Below are 24,286 nucleotides of genomic sequence, written 5' to 3'. Positions count from 1 at the left end.
TGTCGACAACACCAATATAAAAAGCAGTGTGAAAAGCTCTGACTCCGAAAACGTATTGATCTTACTGCCATCTCAAAAGTCTTCAAGGACCAAACAAGCTTAGGAGCTTGAGCTGTATGTAAATTAGTTTCGAGTAGCTGGATATGTCTATTTCGATTACAATATACCCAGACTGTCATTCTCAACTGAGAGATCTGTTCCATCCACCCTAATTTGGGTCTCATTGAGTGACAGCTTAATTAAAGGACTGACATACTCTGTCAAACCCATTTACTGAAAATTATGAGGATGAGAGAGGAAACAACAGTGTTGTTAGTCAAAAACTGTGAGTGAAATCCCTAAAGTGAATTTCTCCTTATAGTGTAAATAGCAGCTATCTCTATTTTTCACTTAGTGTAAATAGCATCTATTCACTAGTGCAAATAGCCACTGCCCTTTTCTTTTTCAATAATCAGTTTCACCTGGATGTACACAACAAGTTTATAGAGTAAAAGATCTGTCACTGTGTCCATTAGGATAAGCATTCATGTAGTTTTTTTGGTTCATGCATTGCATTGTTAGGCAAGTATAGCTTTGATACAGTATACTGTACACCAGGGATAGGCAACTCCGGTCCTGGAGGGCCACTGTCCTGCAGAGTTTAGCTTCAGCCCTGATAAACACTCACCTGTCTGTATCTATCTAGTAATCCTGAAAACACTGATTGCCTTGTTCAGGTGTGTTTAATTAGGGTTGAAGCTAAACTCTGCAGGACAGTGGCCCTCCAGGACCGGAGTTGCCTATCCCTGCTGTACACCGTGTTCTGAGTGTCAAGTCACATTGAGGACAGTGTCAAAAGTCTTTTCCTCTGAGAGAGGTCTTGGAATATGTACATTAGCCAGCTGGCCACGTTCTCTGTCCCTGGCCATCTGTGCTAAAGGCTGAAATGAACATCCTCATGGGAACAACGATGATACATGATGAAAATGATGAGGCGATGTACTCTGAGAATTCAGTCACATCACCAGAAAATTAGACATGCCTAAATTTCACATAAAGTCTGCAAATCTCAGATAAAAGCTCTGTGCGCTGGATTGCCGTTAGGTATGATATATTCAGCAGTCCAAGGCGCTGTTGTTGCCAGAGGAACAGTCTAGTATATAAGGAGATGTTGTATACACACATGCCAACAGCAAAAAGCTTCCTTGGGGCTTTTAAAGACACTGATCAGAGAGATTCTAATTATAAAAATGAGTTATATTAATTTCACTCATTGCATATACTAGCATATGCAATCGAACCTATAGGCTGCTGTAAATAAATTATATATATTTCAACTTAAAAACTTTGTCCAATCGCTGCATTAAAGTAAAATCAAACTGGATGTGAAATTTTTATTAATATTATATAAACTGACTTAAAAAAAACAAGTTGAATCTCTTATAACTTAAAAAATTAAGCTGAAACTGGTTATTTTAATATGCTGCCATGACTGATCTCATATAATTTTTTACTTTGAACAAATTCCAAAAGACAAAAACACAATTAAGGTAATCCAATACAGCTTTTCTTGTTTATTGCCACCACAATGAAAGAGAGGTATAGCAGAAAAACAAATTCTGAATATTAGAATATCAAAAATAAGATGGATCTAGCATCGAGTGCGCTCAGCCCTACATGACAAATGAATTTCTTCAGCGAATTAGTTCAATCTCAGTAGGACTGAGTGTCCCCTCCATGTCTCAGCTGTTCTGAACGGTGTAAATTCACACTGGGGGAGAGTTGATGTGTGAGCGTTCAGAGTACGGTGAGCAGCTGTAAGGCACTTACACAATTATTCTGCACCTGTTTCCACAGGCAGCCGGGAGCAAAAGCACCCCTGACCCAATGTCTGCACCGCTGAGATAGAGCCTGGCTCAGGGCGCAGGTTTGTTGCCATGGCATGTGCACCTAGTTCGCCTGTAGAGATGCTTTGCCAAAAATGAGGAGGTGGAACTTCAAAAGAAGTTATTCAGAAGTAAAAAGGTGAAGCTCACAAAACAAAAAAACAAATATATATATATACTGATATACTGACTTTGAACATGGCATGGTTGTTGGTGCCAGACGGGCTGGTCTGAGTATTCCAGAAACAGTTGATTTACTTGGATTTTCACACACAACCATGTCTCGGGTTTACAGAAAAGAGAACATATCCAGTGAGCATCAGTTCTGTGGGAGAAAATGTCTTGTTGATGCCAGAGGTCAGAGGACAATGGCCACACTGGTTCAGCTGATAGAAAGGCAACAGTAACTCAAATAAGCACTTGTTACAACCAAAGTCTGCAGAAGAACATCTCTGAACACACAATCAAACCTTGAAGCAGAAGAGCTACAGCAGCAGAAGACACACCGGTGACACTCCTGTCAGTGGAGAACAGCAAACTGAGGCTACAATACACACGGGCTCACCAAAACTGGACAATAGAAGATTGGGAAAACATTGCCTGGTCTGATGTGTCTCAATTTCTGTTGCGACATTCAGGCCATCGGGTCAGAATTTGGCATAAACAACATGAAATCATGGATCCACCCTGCCTCGTATCAGCGGTTCAGGCTCCTGCTGGTGTATTGGTGTAATGGAGGTTTTCTTGGCACACTTTGGGTCCCTTAATACTAAACCGAGCTTCATTTAAACACCACAGCTGACCTGAGTGTTGTTGCTGACCATGTCCATCCCATTATAACCCATCTTCTGATGGCTACTTCTGGCAGGATAACATCGTCCGTCACACAGCTCAAATCATCTCAAACTGGTTTCAGTGAGTTCACTGAACTCAAATGGCCTCCACAGTCACCAGATCTCAGTCCAGTACAGCATCTTTGGGATGTGCTGGAACTAAAGATTCGCATCATGGATGTGCAGCCGACAAATATGCAGCAACTGTGTGAAGCGATCATGTCAATATGGACCAAAATCTCTGAGGAATGTTTCCAGCACCTTGCTAAATCTATGCCGCAAAGAATTAAGGTCTGTGTGTGTATATAGAAATATTGTATATATATATTCATTTTAAGTGGTGTATAAGCATGTAGTTTATTAAACTTTTTTTGTTTTTACTTTTTTTTGCTGTACTTACAGTAATGGAATCTAATGAGAATAATATGAGAATAACAATAACTGAGAATAAAAAATGCCCAGACATATTATGGTAATGAGGATTTTCAGTAAAATGAGTCACAATGCAAAAAAATCTTAATGATTCTAAAACAGATTTTATTATCTTTATGCAAGATGAAAAATGTACTTGTTTTTGTGAGATTTTTAAATCAAATTATGTAATATTGGATTACTGAGTACTTGACAAGTAAATCCAATTAATTCTGTTATTTTACAAGTGAACTAAAGGTTAATTATTAAATGTACATCATGAACAAATGAATAATTTAGTCATGTATTGACATTTTCTAAGAGGGTCTTTATCACCACATCACTGTAATGTTTTCTTCACTCATTAGTTTCCTTTATTAACAGCCAGGGCAATTTGTATTGACCTGAAATGAATTGTGAAAGCAGTGTTTAGAACGGATGACTCCTGAAGGACATCTCCCACCAGTGGCTTAAATGAAAACAAAAGGGCACGTCCTTATTTACAAAACATACGAAACGAGAGAAGCTTTCGTGACAACACAGGCTTTATCTAGAAATATCTCACAGGTAATTCATGAACACAGTACAGCACAGAAGAATATATTTGTGCTGTGAAACATCTGTGAAATTTCTAAGAAACATCTTAATTTAATTCCATAAGCTTTGCTGCACAGTTCAAACAATCATCATAGAAATTTCAAATTAGATATTGAACAATACCGCCACCTAGAGTTAAAATGCAACATTCATCAACTCGCAACAGTAATTCAACATGGAATGATATAGATATGCTGGTATCTAGTGTAAAATCGAGTAACGTTTGAAATTTTTCACTTTATCTAGTCTTTTAGATTACTGAAAAATATTTCTCCTGGCCTTCAAAGTATACATGAAAATACAATGGACATATATATTTTACTTAATATAAAAATACAAAATGATTTATCTAAAAAAATAAAAAAAGACGTTTTAAAAAAAGATCGAGAAGTGGTTGAAAAAAGTTAAAAGGCCGTGCAAGATTGTTATTAAAAAAGACCATTCCAGATGATATATAAATGCATATATAAAGCATATATTTGGAATGGAAATGGCTCAGATATGTAAATCTTCCGCATTAAAAATCAGAGGATCATCATAAATCATTCAGAAAAAAATAGGCCATTGTTTTCAAGACCTCTTGCACTCTTAGATTCAGCAGTCATGTAAAAGTGATTTGTGTTTCTTAAATGTCATAAAATAGTCTAGTCTGTAGTGATCTTGGTAAATATATCACAGATGCTGAGCTGAGTTTTAGAAACCGCCAGCGCCGGATACAAGGGCTCAGTGAACTTATGCTCAAAACTGTACAGCAAAGAAAGAGCTCCTTCCCTGGCCACGCTGTAAAAAGACAAGCGACCTTCTTCAAACTCCAGCAGCACTCCGACCTTCCAAAGTTCAGCGGCACACACAGGTGACGCCACCTTATCGTGCAGAGCTTCCACCTTTCCCTTCTCATAAATTAAACACCAAGAATTGGGGTAGAAGCCAATACGGCAGACGTCCTTTTGCCCCTTTCTGCCTATCTGTCCATCACAGACGCCCAGCTTCCAGCGGCCCTCATCCAGGGAGACCTCCACTTCCCAGTAGCTGCAGCCTCCGTCGATGGCGCGAGAGCCCAGCACCTGTGGGAAAATGCTGAAGCGTGTCTCCTGCTCGCTGTAGTCCTGCTGGGTCTCGCTGTACTCCACCGTACGGTTTTCATCTGACAGCAGCAGCTTTGGATGGGCAGTATCAGGATCCAGACTTGGGCTTATCCCATCTGCAGACAGAAACATCAGGTGTCAGACATCATATGTGTGTCCGGGTCTTGACACTAACTTTTATGGCTCACCAGACACTGTGGCTAGTGGTTTTCCAAAGTTATTAGTCCCTCAGCATTATCACTGGCCACAATTTTGACATCGATACCATGGGGAAAACTGCCATATAGATATTTTTAATATTATCGCATTTGGCCTCAAGTTTATTATGCTGCTGTCACTTTAAGTCCTGGCACACGGGTCCATTATACTGTTACACACACGTTTTCGTTCTCAACTGTTTACATTAATACTCACCAAAATTGGCATTTTGTCTTTATTTTGTGTGTATTTGACAGTTCAAGTGCAAAAAGCAGCGAAAAATAACTCAATTTAATACTGAGAGGTGGCTTTATGTGCGTGCACTGGGTGTGAGCACAAAATCTGTAGGAATGAGTAAAATTATGCGCAATACCTAAACTTAAAAACTACCTCACTAACTATTAATAAGCATAGACTGTAAAAAAAGATGGATGACGCCCCTTCACTCTCTTCCACTGATGAAAAGTGAAGCCGTCAAAGTCCTAATATGGCGCTGACATCTTGCCCTGATTTGGGACCTGCTTCTGCGCAGTAGTGAACGCGGGACCCGAGTAAAGCCGCGATATCATGGTCCCGCCCTCACTCCGTGTGAAATAAACAGTTATGGACATGTAGAAATTAAAGTTGAAGATCCAATCTCCTCCCGAAAATCCCACAAAAAAGACATGGTGCCTTGGTGACTACTTCGTCTAGAGAAGCTGTCAATCATTACATCACATTCCCGTTTTTATAGCATCAAATAACGAACCAAGATCAAACTTATTTTAAAAAACGAACACTTAAACTTAAATCAGCGTGAGAAAAACTACATTAAATGACTTTGGAAAAAAAATATTTGAAGTGTAATTTGATTGTTTAGTTTCCATCACGTCCATTAGACCCCACGGGGAGGACCTATACTGGGACCAGCCACCGGGGGCGATCAAGACGGTTTGGCTTCGCTTTTCAGCACTTGTCCGGCACGCTTGTTAATAAGCAGTAATTAGGAGTTTATTGAGGCAAAAGTTGTAGTTAGTTAAAAGTGAGAATTGAACCCTAATCTAAAGTGTGACCGGGTAGGATTAAGGGATGTAGAATATGGTCATGCAGAATAAGGCATTAATATGTGCTTTATAAGTACTAATAAACAGCCAATATCCTAGTAATATGTATGCTAATAAGCAACTAGTTAGAGATAACTGGACCCTAAACTAAAGTATATCATCTTTAGATATAAAATCTAATATGCTTTGTTTATCTGCCATTAAAGTATTACAGTATAATATATCACAATACCAAATTTAATCAAATAAGTTCAAGTACAATTGCCTTACTTATTGACATTATTTAAATATTTTAAAAAGTGTTTAAAAGTAAAAGTGTACGTGGTAACTACACTACTATTCAAGAGTTTGGGGTCAGCATGATTTAAATAAAAAAAAAGAAATGTTTACTTTTATTAGCATACATGGATTTTGATCAAGTGACAGTACAGACGTTCATAATGTCACAAAAGATTTATATTGCAAATAAATGCTGTTCTTTTGAACTTTCTATTCATCAAAGAATCCTGAAAAAATATATCATGGTTTCCAAAAATATACAGTATTAAGCAGCACGACTCGACAGTTTACAGACGTACACATGAGAAGCAATTACTGTCTGAATAGGGAAGCATTTCTAAGGCGCATATATATATATATATATATATATATATATGCGCCCTAGCAGTATTTGTAGTATAATTAGGAGTGTAAATGACTCACACAGCAGTCTGAAAGGGTCTCGGTGAGGCAGTGTTATGAGCACAGTCTCCAGTCTCCTCTCGGTCCAGTCATGAAGACAGTCCAGTCGGTCTTGGTTTATCTCCTGAGGAGGCTGGAGGGTTTGCACAGGGTCAGATAGTGCTGTCAGTCTGGATGAAGACAGGGTGGTTAGTCAAATAAATTAAAAACACTTAAAGGGATAGTTCACCCAAACATGAAAATTTTGTCATCATTTACTCGCCCTCAAGTTCCAAACCTGTATAAATGTCTTTGTTCTGCCGAACACAAAAGAAGATATTTATACCGTTGACTTCCATAGTATGTGCCCCACAAATCTGGTTACAAACATTCTTCAAAATATCTTCTTTTGTGTCCAGCACAAAGAGATTCATACAGGTTTGGAACAACTTGAGGGCGAGTAAATGATGACAAAATTTTCATTTTTGGGCGAACTATCCCTTAAATTAGTATATTTATCCAAATCACCAAATAATTTTACTTACTGTCCTGCTATTTTGCTGTATTCCTGAAATAAACAGCAAGATTTGCATTACATATACAACTAAATATACAACATTTACTAAAATGAAAGTACCAAAATATGTTTAAGAAACAAAACTATAAATCTCTGTAAATCTCTCATTAGCTATGTTTCCATCCAAAGTTGTGAATTTAACCTGCACAAAACTGGAATATCGCATAAAACATTTGGGAATAAAGCAGCGTTTCCATCCCATGTGTTCAAGAGAACAAAATCGCAAAATATCTGTAATAAAAATGAAAGTTGCTGCAACTGGGGAAGAAACTGTGGCTCTTTTAACCTACATCAGATGACTTGCGCCTCTGAGAACACACAGACGAAATGCAATAAACACTGTCATGTTATCTTGTGTTCGGATGCTGGTGTTTGTGAACGCTATCATGTGAGACGCTTCTGGAAGGGAATTAAACCAGATCATTCTGATGACAGACTTGCTCAGGTATTTCAGAAGAACTAAAACAATGATGCAATGACAATTATCTGCTGGTTAGTCCAGTTTTCCAATCACATCCTCTGTTGAGTCAGTCAACGTTTTTTGCTGCGCTGCATCTGTTAAAACATTATCCGCCTCAATTGAGCACATCCATTTTTAATGCGGATTTTTAGAATTTATGCAACCCTTGGCATTTCTCTTCAGCGTTTTTTGACGTGTTATCCCAAAACGAGCATGAAAACAGAAGGATGGAAACATAGCTAGCTAATGATCACTGCTGCTTGTCGTACCATGATGAAGGCCTGGTCCTGGTACTGTGACACCCGCTCAGCATCGGTCATTCCCTGCAGGGTGTTTAATACGGTCTGGCTAGATGTCAAGGCGCCCTGTAGCGTGTCCAGCTGCTTGTCAATGCTTCCCAGCACTCTGTGCTCTTCCTGGGCTACGCAGCGTAACGCCTGTCCCTCCTCGTGCTCCAGAGCCTCTCGAATCACCTGATACTGCTGCAAAACAGCAGCCCGCACGTCCTCCAGCCCCGTCTACGAGAGTCAGGGACAATGACAGTTACTGCACAAAGAGTTAACATTTACTTCATGCTATTGTATGCTGATCTATTCCTTTGTTTATTTTCATCTTTTCTGTTAGGGAATCTATAAATAAACTTTGCTTTTAACACTAATATTGACTTGACTTATACTAAATTAGAATATCGTGCGAAAGTTATAATTTTGATGATTATGGCTTACAGCTCATGAAAACCCCAAATTCAAAATCTCAGAAAATTAGAGAAAATTTATTACCTGAAATCAATAAACAAAAGGATTTTAAATACAGAAATGTCAGCCCTCTGAAAAGTATCATCATGCATATGTATATAGTTATATATACTAAATATATTAGTTTCACCTTTTAATTTGAATTACTGAAATACACTAACTTTTGCACGATATAATTTTTCGAGTTTCACCTGTATAAGAGATCATGGTTGATTTCATGTCAATCAATCAATCAATCATTTTATTTCTAAAGCACATTTAAAAACAACACAAGAGTTGCTTTACAGACCCAACCAACCAGACCCAATGTGTATGAGCAGTGTTATTTTAGAATCATTTTATATACTTTTAGCTTGTATTTTTCTATTTTCAGTCGTCATTTTCATTTTTAGCCATTTTGTTATGTGCTTCTATTCAGCGATTTCTAATTACATTTAAATTTCTATATAAATATTTCTCTTTCAATAGTACTTCAACTTATCTTATTTCAGTTAGCTGCCCAGGCAACATTTCTAATTTTCATGTTTTTCATTGATATGTCACTTAATTCAGTTTAATTACAATTGGCAAAAAACTATTTAATTTTTTTGTTAATAACACTGGATCAAAGAAAGCTTAAAAACATGAACAAGTCAAACAATTATAACTATAAAATACAAAATGAATAACTAAACAACAACAACAAAACTTGCAACAACTCCATGATACACTTACACTTACCTGGACACCATGTTTTTTCTCACTGAGCTCAGAGAGTTTTTCCTGAATGGACTTTTCCGTTTTTTGTATTTTTTGCATCTCATCCTTCAGTGAGCCCTGAGAAATTAATGTAGATAAACCAATGTACCAATGATTAAAAGTGACATTTTTCATGTTAAAAAATATTTCTATTTCGAATTTAGGCTTTTATTCACATATAAACATTCATCAACTCACACATCAGTTGTGGTAACCAATCATGTTCGCTTGACGTGAGAGAACCAATGAGGTTCATTCTCGTGTTACGCAGCACGTTTGAACTTCAGCAAGAACCAATGAGGTTCATTCTCGTGTTACGCATCACATTTGAGCTTCAGCAAGAACCAATGAGGTTCATTCTCGTGTTACGCAGCACGTTTGAGCTTCAGCAAGAACCAATGAGGTTCATTCTCGTGTTACGCAGCACGTTTGAACTTCAGCAAGAACCAATGAGGTTCATTCTCGTGTTACGCAACACGTTTGAGCTTCAGCAAGAACCAATGAGGTTCATTCTCGTGTTACGCATCACATTTGAGCTTCAGCAAGAACCAATGAGGTTCATTCTCGTGTTACGCATCACGTTTGAGCTTCAGTTTATGTTTGCTGATCAATGTTTATATGCGAATAAAAGACAAAATTCAGCCTGATCATCATATGAAGCGATCAAGTCTCTTCAGAAAATTTTGACTAAACCGCTCAATTTATATGTATTAGTTTTACGATCTCTTTATGAACTTTTTGAAGTGTCAAAGTGATAACTGTGTAGCTGTCAATGGAGGGACAGAAATCACACAGATTTCATCAAAAAAGATCTTCATTTGTGTTCCGAAGATACAGAACACGGTTTGGAACGACATGAGGGTGAGAAATGAATGACGGAATTTTCATTTTTGGGTGAAATATCACTTTAAATAACTTTTCTATCTTTTATTTTGTAGATAGTGTACTACTTATGCCTAAAAATACTATTCACAATAGAAACCTGAAAGTTGAGCCACATATTAAATCACCAATTCGAAAGGAGAAAACAAGTGCCAAACAAAGCCTCACTCTGAGCTCCTGCTCTGCCTCGCGGATGCTGATGCACTCGTGCCCCTTGTGCGACCCGACCAGGGAACACACAGTACAAACACACACTGCACATGATCGACAGTAGATCCGGTTCATCTCCTGGTGCTCTTGGCATCTCCAGAGAGACACATCCTCCACGGCGTCCACGAGCGGGTGGTTCTGGAATACAGGCTTTTCCAGATGCGCGCGCAGGTGCTCGGAGCACATGGAGGCCCCGCACACCAGGCAGGTCTTTACCGCCACCTTCTGGTCTGAACTGGGACAGTAATGGCACGGCACATAGCTGCTCCTGGACCGTCTGTCTGAAGATGTAGAGCAGATCCTGAGGGAAGCTGATTCACTGTTACAAGCACTGTCCTTTTCTCGCCTTCCAGGCGAACGAGGAAGAGGTTTGAAAGAGGTTGATGGTGGCTCTTGTGAGACTTCTCTCTCTCCCTGAGATGTGCTGGCTCCTGGTGAGCCTGTGTCACCGTGTGAAGACACGGTATGCTGGTCTTGCTGAGAGGAACTTGTGTTCCTCTCAGGAGATGATTCTGCATGAGGAGATGTGATCTCCATTGTTTCTGGAGGTGTGTGTTGTGTTGATGTCTCACTTGTAGAGGTCATCCCCCAAACCACTGATGGAGTCTGGCTTTCAGATGGACGTTCATCTGCTGTGGCCTTTCTTTTCCTTGGTATTGATGTTTCTTCATCAGAGTCATTGATGGCGATTACATCAGGGCCACTGACGATGTCATTAAACGGCGCTGTGCCAAGTCTCCATCCGCCACCATGGAACGCCGAACTGAACTTCCTCTTCCCAAGCCATTTCTTCGAGTGCCGGCCATGATGCTTCTTTCTGAAGGCCCAATCTAAAGGAAAACATGAAACCGCATTAATGTACTGTAAGTGATTTTCTCCCAACATCTGCTTTTTTTTATTTTTGTTTAGAGATTGATTTTATTAAAACTAACAGATTTCAACTTTTTATTTTTGATATATGAAAGTCACATTAAAACAGTCTTGGAAGCTTTTTACCATACTTTAATTATTATTATTTTTTCAATTGGCTTTTACGTTTTATTGTCCTAGACTCATACTTTTGATCTTCTTAATCTATGAAACTAAATTATAAAAAATATTTTGACACAATATAGATTTTTTTTAATTATACCTCTCAGTTGTGGTTATTGTTTTTTTAAAGGGATAGTTCACCCAAAAATGAAAATGCTGTCATCATTTACTCTTCCTCAAGTTGTTCCAAACCTGTATGACTTTCTTTCTTCTGTTGAACACGAAAGAAGATATTTTAAAGAAAGTCGGTAACCAAACGACTGATGGACCCCATTGACTTCCATAGTAGGAAAAAAAAATACTATGGAAGTCAATGGGGACCAGCAACTGTTTAATTACCAACCTTCTTTAAAATATATTCTTTCGTGTTCAACAGAAGAAAGAAAGTGGAACAACTTGAGGAAGAGTAAATGATGACAGCATTTTCATTTTTGGGTGAACTATCCCTTTAACTTGTTTACCAATGAGACAAAATATATCAGTCAAGAGCCTGATATGAATTATTTGACGTGCAAAGTAACTGTCACTAATGAACTACATTTTTTTTTATTGTACATTATTTCAAATTATACACAAAGTGTAAAAGAAATATTATTCAATAGTGTGCATTATAATATTACAAAATTCTAACTTTGAGTTATCTATCCTAAAATATACCGTATATCATTTCTGTCCTGGAATGCTTTTAAATGTAACACATTTGATATTGCCTTATTGATGCTGTTTTGGAAATGGCTGAACATGACAAAAATATCATAATTCTCCCGTGATATATAGTATGTATATTATAAACTGTTGAACATTGTCAGTAGAAAAATTAAACAAACTAGTGAGACTGTGAAAAGTCTTAATTTTCTATAACTCTATAAGAATAATCTATAAATGCGTCCTCCTATTCACTATTAAAGCATTATGCTTGAAACTTGATATGAGAAAACTAACGTTAATCAACTACAAAAGAGTAAACACACAGGAGTAATTGTGGCCTACGTCATGGTCAATTTACACATGTGCACAACAAATATAACTTGGGCTAGAAGCCATCAAGGTCAACCAGTCGAGGTTTGTTTAGTTGTGTGTTAATGCCCGTACGTGTGTTTGGTGTGGCTGTGGATGTCGAGGCTCCGTCCGTGTAGTCCGGCAGCTGCTGGTACTCGTATCTGCACTCGGGGCAGTAATACGGTCCAGTGTCAGATCCACTCCATAACTCACTGATACAAAGCCGACAGAAGCTGTGTCCGCATCCCAGCGTCACCTGTTCCCGACAATCCTCATGACACAGAGGACATTTCAGAGGTTTGGCATTAGATGCTCCCATCATAAAGGGTTTGTTACAGCAGAACGTCTCACGATCGAGTAAACGAAACTGACCTAAGACGGAGTGGGCGGAGCCTCACCTTTTGAATCGCGCAAACACTGCTCTTAAAGAGACAGTGCACAATGTTTTCTTTGCACATCTATCTATCTATCTATCTATCTATCTATCTATCTATCTATCTATCTATCTATCTATCTATCTATCTATCTATCTATCTATCTATCTATCTTTTGAATCTTGCAAACATTGTTCTTAAAGCGATAGTGCAGTTTTCTTTGCATGACGCCATCATCTATCTATCTATCTATCTATCTATCTATCTATCTATCTATCTATCTATCTATCTATCTATCTATCTATCTATCTATCTATCTATCTTTTGAATCTTGCGAACATTGTTCTTAAAGCGACAGTGCAGCTTTCTTTGCACGACGCCATCATTATCTATCTATCTATCTATCTATCTATCTTTTGAATCTTGCAAACATTGTTTTTAAAGCGATAGTGCAGTTTTCTTTGATCAACGCCATCATAATCAATCAATCAATCTATCTATCTATCTATCTATCTATCTATCTATCTATCTATCTATCTATCTATCTATCTATCTTTTGAATCTTGCAAACATTGTTTTTAAAGCGATAGTGCAGTTTTCTTTGATCAACGCCATCATAATCTATCTATCTATCTATCTATCTATCTATCTATCTATCTATCTATCTATCTATCTATCTTTTGAATCTTGCAAACATTGTTTTTAAAGCAACAGTGCAGTTTTCTTTGATCAACGCCATCATAATCTATCTATCTGTCTGTACATTCTATTTCTACAGTCTTCACATTGGAATACAAGTACAGTAATTTATTTGCCTTAAACATTTATGCAAATATGCTTCAAATAAAGTACGATTTTGGTCCAAGCACACTAGGCCGCACGGTGACACACACCCGCCTCCCCAACCTAAAGGGGCCCCGGCCCTTATTCAATACATTACTAACACAACATTCATGACACAATAATTTGGCAGAATTTTTTTATTTTAGATTTATTAGAAATAAACTGAATGTCCCCAAAATAAAAAAGTATGGGCTCATTGAGTAATGATTTATTTGATTTAGGTTTAAATCATTAGATTATCATGCCGTCATCATAAGGGCCACTAATGAAATCAAATGCATTGTTGCACAGTGATATGCAAGATACAAATTGACTCATAGATTCATAGGTTATCTCTCAATAAACATCACATTGATTTACTTCACAAACAAGCATACATACATACACAAACTAAATTGTAAGTGCATTGAAGCACTTTTACTACTTAAAGTTGAAAATAGGCCATAAGAGCAATGTAAGAGTTATCTAATAAACTGATTAAATAAAAGTAAAACAATACATAATAGCAATGTTATCCATATTACTGTCAATCACATTATTCCTCTTCCCTGATATCAGTTATTGGTTTATTTATTATAGTGTTCGGTGTGCATTCACTTAAAAAGTCCTCTCTACAAACACAGGGATCAATGTTCAGTGTTTGGACATCTGAACTTGAAAAGAGAGGGAATGCAAAAGTGAAATGGCCTCCTGCCCATCAGAACATCGAACATTGTTGATCAACCTGGTCTTCATCCAGCAACTCAGTATGCAGGAGCATTGCGGATTGCACAGCAGAGGACCATGGTGAAGATCATCTCAAAAACCTGGACGCCAAGCAGAGAGGAAATTATACACACAGGGAAATTTTGGGAGGGGCGGTGAGTTATTCATAGTACAAGTCTGTAATTGTGCATGTGTGTACATTCTCACCATAATGACAGCGATCACTAGGGCGGCCAATCCAATGACATGGAGTTTCTCAGAGAACAGGTCCCTTAGCTTCGTGTGGCAACTCTGGAATTTCAATCAAAACAGTCTTAGCATTCTCTAAACTGTAAGTGCAATTGTCACAACAGTTTGTTGGAACATCAGAACTCAGTTGCATGTCTGTGAAATGTAGTAACTCACCCAAAATATTTAATTCCTAGTTAATGTGTAGTAAATCGGCCAATGCCACCACAATAAAAAGTGTTTTGTGAGCCACACTGGTCAAATGTTTAGATGTTGCTTTACCATAGAAATATTTGTTATATACAAATGTCATGTTTTTTGTTGACACTACATCCAACAGATACCTGAGAGATGAGCAGGTCGACTGGGTTGGTCTTCTTGGGACACACAGAGGCCTGGACAGCTGTGAAAAGTGCATTATCATCCCCTTTACCACAGCACTCGAGCTAGATATTGAGAGAGTGTGAAAAAGATGGGATAGGGATTATTAACTGGCACAAACAGAGGAGTTTTGATGAGAGAACTGATTTTGGAAACTCACTGTGTCATGGAAGACCTCCAGGATTTTGGAAGCTGCCTGTTTGGATGTTGTCTCCACAGGATCCACAGCTTTAATGTATGCAGTATCATAGAAGTTAATGAGCTCAGTGGAGATCTGGACGGACAGAAAGAGGAGAGTGACGCTCTCAAAATGAAGGTGTTAACATACAGACAGACTCTTTGAGTGTATGTGTGTGTGTAGACATACCGTGTCCCTGTTAATAAAGCCCCATATTCCTGCTGCCACCTCACAGGCGAAGAGGATCACTAAACATGTGAAGAACTGAGGGAGAAAAAGACAAAAATGTGTGATGAAGAAAGAAGTACTGGAATAGGAAGGTAGACTGTATGGTTTTTCCTTTAAAAATCATTAAAATATTATGACTAAACAGCACAACCCTTGTTGTGAAAAAGAAGCGTGCTTAATTGTATTGAATGAGTACTTGTAGTGTACTTTAAATCTTAAAAGTATGTTTTTTTTTAAAACTGAACGTGCAAATGGCCACTTAAGTTTACATTTTCATGACTGTTAAATAGTGCACTTTGTCATAAAGTAAAAAGAATAGTTTTACGTTTACATTTTAGGCACATTTTGAATTATTATGTTTTAATAATTTATTAAAAACGTAATACTACCTAATACTAACCGCAACTTGTTTGATTATTTGATATATTACATTTAAAGTTAAAATACTTTAAAATAAATGTACTAAATTGCAACATTATCATTACAAATGTGTAATTACAAATACATTTAATTATCTGATTCAATAGGAATTATATATATTTTAGTTTGATTGTCAGTACTTAGCACTACACTTTAACCACTTTAACGTAATTATGAATAATTATGAATTATACATATACCCCCGGTTTCACAGACCTCTAAAATTCTGCTAATTGCATTTAATATTAATGTAAACTATAACACATTTTGGTAACACTTTACAATAAGGTCTCAATTGTTAACAATGAGCAATATATTCTTACAACATTTATTAGCCTTTGTTAATGTTCGGTATTAAAAATATTAATGTTTATGTTAGTTCACAGTGCATTTACTAGTGTTAACCATGGAGTTTACAGATACAACTTTTGATAAAATAGTAATAGGCTAAATGTTGATATTAACATTAACTGAGATTAATAAATGCTGTAGAAGTATTGTTCATTGTTAGTCCATATTAACTAATGTAGTTAACTATAATGATAACAAATGAAACCTTATTGTAAAGTGTTTGCTACATTTTAATTTAACTGTAATGCAGTTAAGTGTCCAAAAACATTATATTCAGTTTGCATTTAAGTATATTCTTTTCTAAAGTAATAAATAATGCTTAAAGTAAAGTGTACAAGAGATTAATGCAAAATGCACTGGTTTTGAGTAATTAAACCGCAGCTCTTGTAAAGGTCTTTTGAAGATGAATGGTAAATCTATTAAAGGCATGCAGAATGAACAGTGTGAGTTGAGTAAAACCCACCGTTCCTAGGAGACATTGAGATTCCTGAATAGCTCCATAGCAGCCGAGGAATCCCACAAACATCATTACGGCCCCAATCGCTATGAGAACATACACACCTGAAAGAGAAACACAGATAATGTATGCATATGATCCTGACATCAAACATTTAGAGATTCACATTAATTACACATGTTCACACAGTTTCTAGAGGACTCATTCCTCATTCATATTTATGAACAGGTATTGTGATTTTGTAACTGGCTAATGCAATATTTTGCCACTAGATGGCATGTGTGCAGCTGTGTTGAACATTACCTCAAATTTGAACCCTATTTGTGATTGCATTTAAAACTACTGTATGTGGAGTATATAGCCTTCATCCTAATGATAAATAAAATAATGCACTGACTAACTGTCAATGTTGAGCTGGTAAAGTCTAGTCCTCTTTTTTATGTGTCACTTTGCTCTGTGGAATTCAGAGGCAAAAACTAAAAAAAGCCACTGAGTAGTTTTCCTGTCTGACTTACAGTACCATAACAGTAGCTTTAAACACTGCAAAAACAACATCTCAGGCTCAGACTTACAGGTAAAAGAGCATGTTACCATACAAGCTATAAACAGGCATAGGAAGATCTACTTTAAACAGGAAACTTCCACATAGAGCCAGACTTGCTTTCTGTGCCCATTAGACTCACACAACAGCATCTGAAAACACAACTGACTCTAAACACATGGAAAACATCTCTGTAAATGTATCATTATTATTACTGCTCATACTAAAGTTTAGGGAGTTTGTTCTAAACCCCTAAACCAAAGAATTAAAGTGGCAACACCCGCACTGTTGAATATTCCAGTATGTTAAAAAATAGAAAAAAACCCCACATTTTTGGCTTCCCTTTTGAAAAATTACACTTATACTCCACAGTCCTAATATATACTCTATCTATATACTAAAATACTTTAAAAGAATATGCAAACCGAATGTAATGTTTTTAGAGACTTAACTTCTCTATATAGTTCGCCCAAAAATGATATTTAAGCCATGATTTACTCACCCTCAAGCCGTTCGAGATGCATATGTCAATCTTTTTTCAGACGAACACATTTTCAGTTATTTTAGAAAATGTCTTAGGTCTTTCAGTGGTTATAATGTGAAGCAATGGGGTCCAGCTGATTCAAGTCGGAAAATGTGCATGCATCCTTCACAAAAATAATCCATCCGGCTCCAGGGGGATAAACGAAGGCCTTCTGAGGGTAATCCGTGCAGTTTTGTCGTAAAAATATACATATTTAAAACTTTATAAACGAAAATAACTGGCTTCCGGTGGCGGTCGGTGCGCGTTCATGGAGATGGTTGCTGGCTTATGACGTAGGACGTAGCGCAGGAAGCGTCGTGACGTAGAACGAGCGTGACAGCGCAGCCAGAGAGCAGAGCAAAACAAAACTCTACGTTCGCTCTACGTCACGACGTCATTCATCTCCATGAACGCGTGCCAACCGCCACCGGAAGCCAGTTATTTTCGTTTATAAAGTTTTAAATATGTATATTTTTACGACAAAACCGCACGGATTACCCTCAGAAGGCCTTCGTTTATCCCCCTGGAGCCGGATGGATTATTTTTGTGAAGGATGCATGCACATTTTGCGACTTGAATCAGCTGGACCCCATTGCTTCACATTATAACCACTGAAAGGTCTGAGACATTTTCTAAAATAACTGAAAATGTGTTCGTCTGAAAAAAGATTGACATATGCATCTCGAACGGCTTGAGGGTGAGTAAATCATGGCTTAAATATCATTTTTGGGCGAACTATCCCTTTAATGTTAATTGCAATTGAATGAAAATGTATTATAGTTTAAATTTATATAGATAGGACTTAAAGGGATAGTTCATCCAAAAATGAACACTTTGTCTTTAATTACTCATCCTCATGTCGTTTCAAACCTTTGGAAGACAAATGGAGATCTTTGTGATGAAATCTGAGAGCTTTCTCTCACTCCATCGACAGCTAACTGAAACTTTGATGCTTCAAAAAGTTCATAAAGAGATCATAAAACTAATCTATATGAATTGAGTGGTTTAGTTTCTGAAGAGACACTATCGCTTTATATGATGAACAGATTTAATTCAGTCTTTTATCCACATATAAACATTGATCAGCGAACATAAACAGAAGCTCAACCGAACCTGCGAGAACGAACCTCATTGGTTCTTGCTGAAGCTCAAACGTGATGCGTAACACGAGAATGAACCTCATTGGTTCTCGCACGTCAAGCGAACATGCTTGAGCTTCCGTTTACCACAACTGATGTGTGAGTTGATGAATATGTGAATAAAAGCCTAAATTAAATCTGTTCATCATATAAAGTGATCGAGTCTCTTCAGAAAATTTGGACTAAACCGCTCAATTCATAAGGATTAGTTTTACGATCTCTTTATGAACTTTTTGAAGCATCAAAGTGGTAGTTGCGTAGCTGTCAATGGAGGGACAGAAAACTCTCATATTTCATCAAAAAGATCTTCATTTGTGTTTCAAGATAAATGAAAGACTTACGTTAGACTTACGTTACGTTTTAGTCTTAAAAAGATTGTGTAGGCCTATATAATGTATATACTACATCCTCTTTAATATGATACAAGTAGTCTATATGATGATGTATCCTCTTTTAGATTTATTTCATTGCTCAAAACACACTGCCCTCGCTGCTGCTCAAGCTCCACTCTCTGTTTAAAACTTATATTTAGGGATTTTAGTGTATTCTCCAGCCAGATTTCTCTCTAAGCTGTAATGATTTGCTGGGGCGGCCGGGCTTGAACATATTTTTAGGGTTGTTTAACCGGCACTTGAGCGAACCCAAGCACTGCTCATTCTAATTTGTGGTGTAACGGGCACATGAGCTGGGCTTTTTCAATTACACGGATGTTCAGGAGCAGTGGGAGAAGAACTCTTCATCTCTCTCTTCTTTCTCTGGGTGGGCCAGACCAACAACCCTTTAAACTTCTTTAATCAGAAAAGGTTGTTGCTGCTATAAAAAGGAACAGGCGGAGCTCTTGCTCCTACATGTACTTATACTGAGTGGAGAGAGACAACCCCATGGTTTCTACAAAAATGAATGGCCGCTAACTCTACGCTAGTGCCCACAACAAGCTGAGCTTGTGCCACTGAACTCTGTGTGCATCTGCTGTGGTTAAGTGTGTAAACATGAGTGTGTGTGTGTGTGTGTGTGTGCACGGGTGGAGTATGAACACGCCCTGTGGTCACTTTTAGTCTTTCCCTGGTTCTTTTAAAACACCCTGTGGGTGTGTCTGTAGAATCACTGACTTCATGTGAAAACAGTCAAATAAAGTGTTATTAAAGAAAATACAGGAACGACAACATGACTCCATCATCTGACTATGGAGGATCAAAGCTCTTATGCAACGATAATGCGCTGATGCCATCATATTAGTTGTTTAAACACACACGTACACACGAAGTGATTAAGTGGCCCTGTCAAAGTCCAGCTTTCCCTCTTCCTTCCATCTTTTAAGGAGATGCACCTCTATTTCAGGAGTAATTGTTTCTCAAAGTTCTTAGTGCAAAGGCTTCCTGATTATGCAAAGTCATAAACAAAGGATTTATTATAAATGATTTAACTGTGCAAAACATCATTTTTTAAAAATTCATGTGCCCTCATAATCTAGATTAGTGAAGAAATAAGGACACAATAGGGCAGAAAAGACTCGCAACTTCCATTTCATGCCAACTTTAACAAACTATTATTATACCATGGTCTGTCTGAATACTCGATTCTGATTGGCTGGAAGGCGTGCATTAAAATCCAGTCACTGTTCTATATTAATACGCTGTTTTCATTGAAACACACACACACGTAACTCGACACACAGAAACATTTATCAGCACAGAAACTTGTTACCAAACTCTGCCCTGTGAATTTTATTAATAAAGTAGCTTAGCTACTGAATCGCTACATTATATTTCTCAGCAACAGGAGTAACATCGCTGGTTTTGAAGTGGTTCAACTCACAGCTTTATTGTTAATAGAGAGAGATGCTGAACAGACTCAGGTAATTCACACACGCATCTCTCATCACACATTCTCTCTCAACAATTAATTCAAATAAATGTAATCTTACAGCACTACTTGATCTCTGTGTCTGATTTAAAGCAGGCAGAATGCCGTAACTGACCATAATTCAAAATAACCATAATTTTTGTCCTTTCAGTCAAGTATTGCACTGCAAACATCAATAACAGTGGTTCTTTTCCTCCACGTCGTTCATTAAAATCATTTAATGCATAGCTAGCCGTAGATTATCCCTTAGCTCACATAAAGGACATATGCAAGTTTATACATTTTCAATGCATTTCCTGTTGAAATACTGTTATGTTTACTTGATTATGAATTGTTTGTTTATGCTGTACATGTCCTTCAGTTGTTCTGCATCTCTGTTTTGTCCTTTTTTGTTTTGTCTGCGTTTTTGTTGTGAGCATAATAATAATTTATTATAATAATTTAAAATATTCTGCTCCCTAATTTTAACAACATTGTACAGGATTATATATAATAATAAAACATAGGTAAATAAAGACCCAAAATTAGAATGAATAACACAATTCTATTCTAAACGATGGTTGTTAGTTACTATCAGATGCTCATGATGGCAATGTTTGGGTGGCTAGTTTAAATAACAAGGTTGGATAATTGGAACAAAACTAGGTATTTATAATTGAACTTAAAGGGGTGGTTGATTATGACTTTTTTAACTGTAGTTAGTGTGTAATGTTGCTGTTTGAGCATAAAGAACATCTGCAAAGTCACAATGCTCAAAGTTCAAAGCAAAGGGAGATATTTGCTTTTAAAGAAATTGCTTTTTTAGGACTACAACAAACGGCTGGTAGGGACTACACAACATTCCTCCCGGGTTAGTGACATCACTAACCCTAAAATTTACATAAACCCCGCCCCCGGAACGCGATTTATAGATTATCATGACAGAATATGCTAATCAATGACTAGAAGATAGTTAACTCCACATCAGCTACATAAATTTAAACATAAACAAAACAGTTTTTGAAATTTTCAGGACACAAGCTGTTGTAGCTCCGCCCCCTGTGCCGGGAGCAGCAGCTCATTTGCATTTAAAGGGACAGACACAAAAACGGTGCATTTTTGCTCACCCTTAAAAAGTGACAATTTTAACATGCTATATAAAAATATCTGTGGGGCATTTTGAGCTAAAACTTCACATACACACTCTGGGGACATCAGAGACTTATTTTACATCTTGTGAAAAGGGCATTATACCACCCCTTTAATAATTAGAACTTTGTCATCAATGGCATAGCCAGCTGTAGTGTGTGAGCGGAAGTCACTTACTGATATAAAAGGTTCCTGGTGCTTGAGTTCCTTCAAACTGGAGCATTAGGAGGTTACTGGTCTGACTGTCATGGCGAAGCCATAGAGCTACACCCAAAATCACACCACCAGCCAGCTAAAAATAAGAGAAGACCAAAGAGAAAAACAGAGCGTACATTTCACTATTTAAATACTGAAATTCAACAGACTGTCATCACCCAGAAATGTTTGTTTCGATTCTTTTTCCGGAGGTCATTCCAGAGGTTATTTCTTCCTGCATTTGGGGAAGAAACATCTGACAGGTTTGGTGTTATTCACGCACAAAAAAAAAAGGGTGTGGGTCCTCTTCAGTCTGCTGTGATACCTTCTGTTTGTTTATTTTTTTGTAATTCAGGAAGCGGCAGCTTCACTCAGAGAATTGTGGAAGTCAGGCAGATATATTTTTGTGTTGGCAGCATGTAAAGTACAATGACAGGAAACAATACGCATCTCGAGAGAGTGTGGGATTGGCGCTGTGGATGTGATATCACACAACATCATTCTCGTGAAAGCTGAAGGTCTTGGATGAAAACATGAATTTAAATTTGCAGCAGTGGGAAGTAGACTTTTATCAAGATGAGTCAGAAAATTACGTGATCTTCAGTTTTAGTTTTTGAACAACTTAGAATGCGGTAAACATCATTTATTTCCAGTAATGAATGTTATTCCAAAATGTTTGTCTTGCTGCTAAATGCTAATTTGACATCAAAACGCATAATTAGTTTGACTCTATGATATCATTGTTTGAACATCATGTGATGTTTTAATCACAGCAGACTGTATGTCAACATTTTATGAAGATATCGCAGCATATATGAGTGTGTGTGTGTGTGTGTGTGTGTGTGCACACCATTATTATCAACTAAATTTACTAAAACAACATGTGTGCCTGTGATTCTCTCTTTCGTATTTGCTTCAGTTATTTTAAGGTGTATTCATGTCCCTAAAGCACATGGACATAATTATAGAGTGTAAAAATATAGCAAAACCACAGCTAACCCTCATTCTACAGGAGGCTCTCTGGAGGGACACATATTTTATTCATGTCTAGGAACGCAAGACAAACTCTGACTACACTATTTAACTGACTGTGAGATGCAAAAGAAACTATGCATGCAAACGCCAAATTATCTATGACATGACATCCAGTTATTATTTAGTCCAGTTAATGTACAGGTATGTGTTTTAAATGTCCTTAAACTCAAACACTATTTTTTTTTTTTTTTGGGGGCATTATTTGATTCTGTAAAACAGCAGCATGGATATTCTTCAAAATAATAATGATAATGACAAAATTTTCATCTTTGAATTTACAACTCAAATCCAGTCAGTGCCTTATTGCAGAAATCAGACAACACATAAAACAAACAACAACAACAACAACAAACAAAAAAACACTGTGGAAAAAATCGAATCACTTCAGATGTGACGATTGTTTAGAGTCAGAACATTTTTGCTTTTCTGCTCTGAAGACTTGACTTAAATCAGGACCTTTGGATTAATTTAACTCAGGAACAATCAATATTACAAGTTTGTTTATATATAGTGTTTTACAGTGTGACAGTAGTATTTTACATTATATTAGTAATAACAAATATCAATATGATATAAATGTGTAATACCATAAAAAAACTTTTTCTTTTTCCTTTCATGATAAAACAGGGAAAATTCTCAGAACTTTTGGCTACAACCTTATGGCAAATTGTTTGTTCGAAGTTATCTGGTCTTTATCATGCTCTCAAAACATTAGCACAAAAACATTACTTAGCTATATATCGTTTACAACCCTTTTTTCCTGAAAGGTTTTAGTTGAACGTTTTAAATGTTACTTTATTTTATTTTTTAGCTACTAAGTTACTTGTTTTAGAAACTTAAGAGAACATTCCAAAGTAACGTTCCCAAAGTGTTTCCTTAACGATTGAAAGTAAAAACTGGACAGAGAACATTCAGAAATAACGTTGTCATAACTTCATCATGGGAACATTAGCAAAAAGGTCTTACTTGAAGGTGTTTTTGTTAGCTATAGGATTGCTTTAGACTTTTTCAATAGCAGTACAAGGAACGCTAAAAATAATATTGGTAAACAAGCAAACTTACCCAGAAAATGAAGTTTAAGAAGAAAAGCATATATTTGATGCACTGAGAGCAGCCGGTAACAGCCATGGCTTGATGTCGTCGAAGCAGGCGCTGAAATGATGCTGGTGTGGAGGAAGATGAGGAAGATGAGTGTCAGTCTCTGTTCCACAGATGGTTTTGAGTGGAAGTGCAGGCAGACCGGATCTCTGAGACTAGACTACACACGAGCTCATGTGCTTATATTAACGCACTGAGCCAGAAGAGAGAGAGAGAGAGAGAGAGAGATACAGAGAGAGAGAGAGAGATGCATC

At 37.2% G+C, this 24,286-nt stretch overlaps 2 protein-coding genes across 2 annotated transcripts; both read right to left on the bottom strand.

Annotated features, from left to right (window-relative positions):
* Nucleotides 1-3,636: 3,636 nt before the first annotated feature.
* LOC311089367 (tripartite motif-containing protein 14) lies at nt 3,637-12,753 on the bottom strand. Its single transcript, XM_084124010.1, has 7 exons — nt 12,439-12,753; nt 10,273-11,144; nt 9,205-9,300; nt 7,999-8,247; nt 7,238-7,260; nt 6,735-6,883; nt 3,637-4,907 (listed from the first exon to the last, which is right to left on the bottom strand). Exons 1-7 carry the CDS (start codon nt 12,665-12,667, stop codon nt 4,351-4,353), a joined length of 2,175 nt encoding a protein of 724 aa, XP_083980136.1. The 5' UTR covers nt 12,668-12,753; the 3' UTR covers nt 3,637-4,350.
* Nucleotides 12,754-13,684: 931 nt separating this feature from the next.
* On the bottom strand, nt 13,685-24,184 carry cd81b (CD81 molecule b). Its single transcript, XM_084124658.1, has 8 exons — nt 23,997-24,184; nt 21,882-21,996; nt 16,517-16,614; nt 15,244-15,318; nt 15,037-15,150; nt 14,840-14,941; nt 14,475-14,558; nt 13,685-14,368 (listed from the first exon to the last, which is right to left on the bottom strand). Exons 1-8 carry the CDS (start codon nt 24,060-24,062, stop codon nt 14,306-14,308), a joined length of 717 nt encoding a protein of 238 aa, XP_083980784.1. The 5' UTR covers nt 24,063-24,184; the 3' UTR covers nt 13,685-14,305.
* Between the last annotated feature and the right edge of the window lie 102 nt (nt 24,185-24,286).

This window comes from Abramis brama (assembly GCF_963993115.1).
Source record: "Abramis brama genome assembly, chromosome: 9".
Taxonomy (NCBI): Eukaryota; Metazoa; Chordata; class Actinopteri; order Cypriniformes; family Leuciscidae; genus Abramis; species Abramis brama.
This window is presented reverse-complemented; position numbering and strand designations above follow the sequence as displayed.